At 46.3% G+C, this 2500-nt stretch overlaps 1 protein-coding gene across 1 annotated transcript in view; it reads right to left on the reverse strand.

Annotated features, from left to right (window-relative positions):
* The window catches only part of LOC133140536 (BMP/retinoic acid-inducible neural-specific protein 1-like), a 128961-nt gene that overhangs the window by 11282 nt on the left and 115179 nt on the right, over positions 1 to 2500 (reverse strand). The window contains exon 6 of the mRNA XM_061260543.1: positions 2020 to 2256. Within this exon, the coding sequence (XP_061116527.1) occupies positions 2020 to 2256 (237 nt within the window). The remainder of the gene's footprint in view (positions 1 to 2019; positions 2257 to 2500) is intronic.

A 2500-nucleotide genomic window follows, 5' to 3' on the forward strand; every position in this document is an offset into this window, starting at 1 on the left:
AGCCAGTGTCTGCTGGGCGTTCCATCATGGCTGCCCTGCTCTGCTCTGACGTCACGCTGCATCTCTCCTCTCAGGTAGAGCTCAGGAGACCTTGCCTCCTGATCACAGCCACATTCATCATATTTCCAACTCCTCCCACTCAGCAATTTTATTTATTATCTATCATTGTTAGCGCAAAAACATGTAACGTGTATTTTAATGTCAAATTAATCCACACATCAGAATGTTTTTGTGGCCGTGACGTGCCCTCCTGGGTGGGCATCAGCGCACGCTTACCCGAAAAACCGCTATCACAACGCCATGAGCCAGGGGAGGCAATGCCTGGGAGTGTTTCAGGTGTCTAAATGAAGGTTATTTAAGTTGATTTCAGTTCAAATTCGGTATGCACTGTTGCGTGAGTCAGTCTCAACATTGGCGTTCAGGTGGAGTAAATCAGTGCTGCACATGAAACGTGTTTTAAATGTTTTTCATGTTTTAAACTTAAACTTCATATTGGATGTCGGCAGCTATGATGTTTTCACTCATTAGATTAAGCAACGATGCTCTGGTTCAGTAATAACCATAGACTGTAAAAAAATAGGTTGTAACCAGCTAATTTAGCTTGCAAGCTATGCATCCGCAGTCTCTCGTAAGACGACACTTGTAGTACATGCACGATCACGTAGCTGACGTGAATAGCCACCCACATTATAATTTGTAGGGAGTTAAATAAGAAAAAACAAGCAGACCAACTACATTTCTCATTAAAATCAGTTCACTACATGGGAATGAAGAATGGATTCGTTCGCTCTGCGTCCGATGGCGGCGGCTGACCTTAATGGCTGCAGTGGAGCTGCCCAATCAATTATTTATCTTGTAATTAATTTTTATTTTTTATTTTTGAGTAAGTGAGTGATTGAGTGCACATTTCGTTTGCAATTGACTTTGACCGACTGTTTTAGCTGGTTCCTTTCGGACGGCTCCTCACGGGCATTCTGCAACATGCCCTCTGAACGCTGATGGCAGAGAGAATAGGAATGGACTGATATGAGTTTCTGTCATTATCGTACAGCACGCTGGTCTCCCCATCGCACAGACGAGCAGGGAGGCGGTGAATAATTCACGCTACTGTCTCTCTGATTGGCTGGAGCGAGTAAACTCCCCAGCCACAGGGGTCTGACATGAAATGAAACCTCTGAACTGAGTCGAATCCAAGAACTATCACACAGACGCAGTGCAGTCACTGCACTGCCAGGGGAGAGCAGCAGGCAGCGTGCACGGAGAGATATCTGAGTGTGGGCTGAAGGCAGAGCCTGAATTCAATAGCGGATCGCTCTCAGAAGTCCGTGACGGCTGTGAGGTTTTTGCAGTGCGGAGACGCCTCCTCTAATGTAGGAAAGTAATGTAGAAACCAAAGCCTCCATCTGCTGACCCGTTGGAATGACGGACCGCCGCGCGTTTGGAGACACGCGCTGCGGAGGGAGGCGTTTCGCCTCACAGACATCCCCAGAAGCAGATAAACTCCGTCTTGAAAGGAGGCCCCAGATGGGCCTTCTCTTTATATAAATGAACTGGTGATCTCAACACAGAGACTCCGCTTCAGAGTGACACAGAATGCACTGTGCTTGTATTACCTGATTTCTGCGTGTTTCATGTACGTTTGGAACACAGTAGCTAGAGAATGAAGTGACCTGTGCTCGGAGTGACACAGGTATTACTGGAGGGCAATACCTTCCTCTTCTGTCCTGGGTTCATACCAGGCCTGGGTCAAAAGCAGAAGTGTTGTGCATGCAAATATGCTTTATTGATCTTGCCAAGTGGAACTGAGCCAAACAAGAGAAACAGAAGGCAGAATTTGCACTTTTCTGGGAGTATTTCATTGGTTCCAATACACCTGACAATTGTTTTGAATCCAAAACAATTCCTACGTATTTTATTACGTTGTATTTAGTCTCCCGGGTTCTAAGTCTCTGATTTCTGATTTCTGACTCTTCCTTGTCGATCTCTCTATTATCTTGTATTATGGGTTGTTATTCTCACCTGAATTTTCAAAGTCCTTGTAGGAGGTTTCCCAGGACTCGCCCATCCCCTGCAGCGTGGTCTCCATGATCTGTATGTCAGTGAGGGGACAGTTGCATTGAGGGAACTCCTCAGAACACTGACAGAGGCATCGGCTGTCCTGGCAGACGTACTCCCCCTCTCCGTTGCACATGATGTAGCTGAGAGCCGACTGCACAAACTTCTCCTGCAGATACTCTGGGAAGATCACCTGCAGGCCTGCCGAGAGAGAGAGAGAGAGAGAGAGAGAGAGAGAGAGAGAGAGAATGAGTAACACAATAGCTGTCTGTGTAGATCTCAAGCAAACATTTGTAACATCGTAGCTCTTCTATGATTTATCTAGAGCCATGATGTCCTCGTTTGTACAAATGGTTGATTACCTTGACTCTCAGCAGAGACAGAAGGAGGATGCTGATTGAAAGGGAAAGAGAGACAGAGAGAGACAGAGAGAGAGAGAGACAGA

Source organism: Conger conger, chromosome 11, assembly GCF_963514075.1.
Source record: "Conger conger chromosome 11, fConCon1.1, whole genome shotgun sequence".
NCBI classification, from domain to species: domain Eukaryota; kingdom Metazoa; phylum Chordata; class Actinopteri; order Anguilliformes; family Congridae; genus Conger; species Conger conger.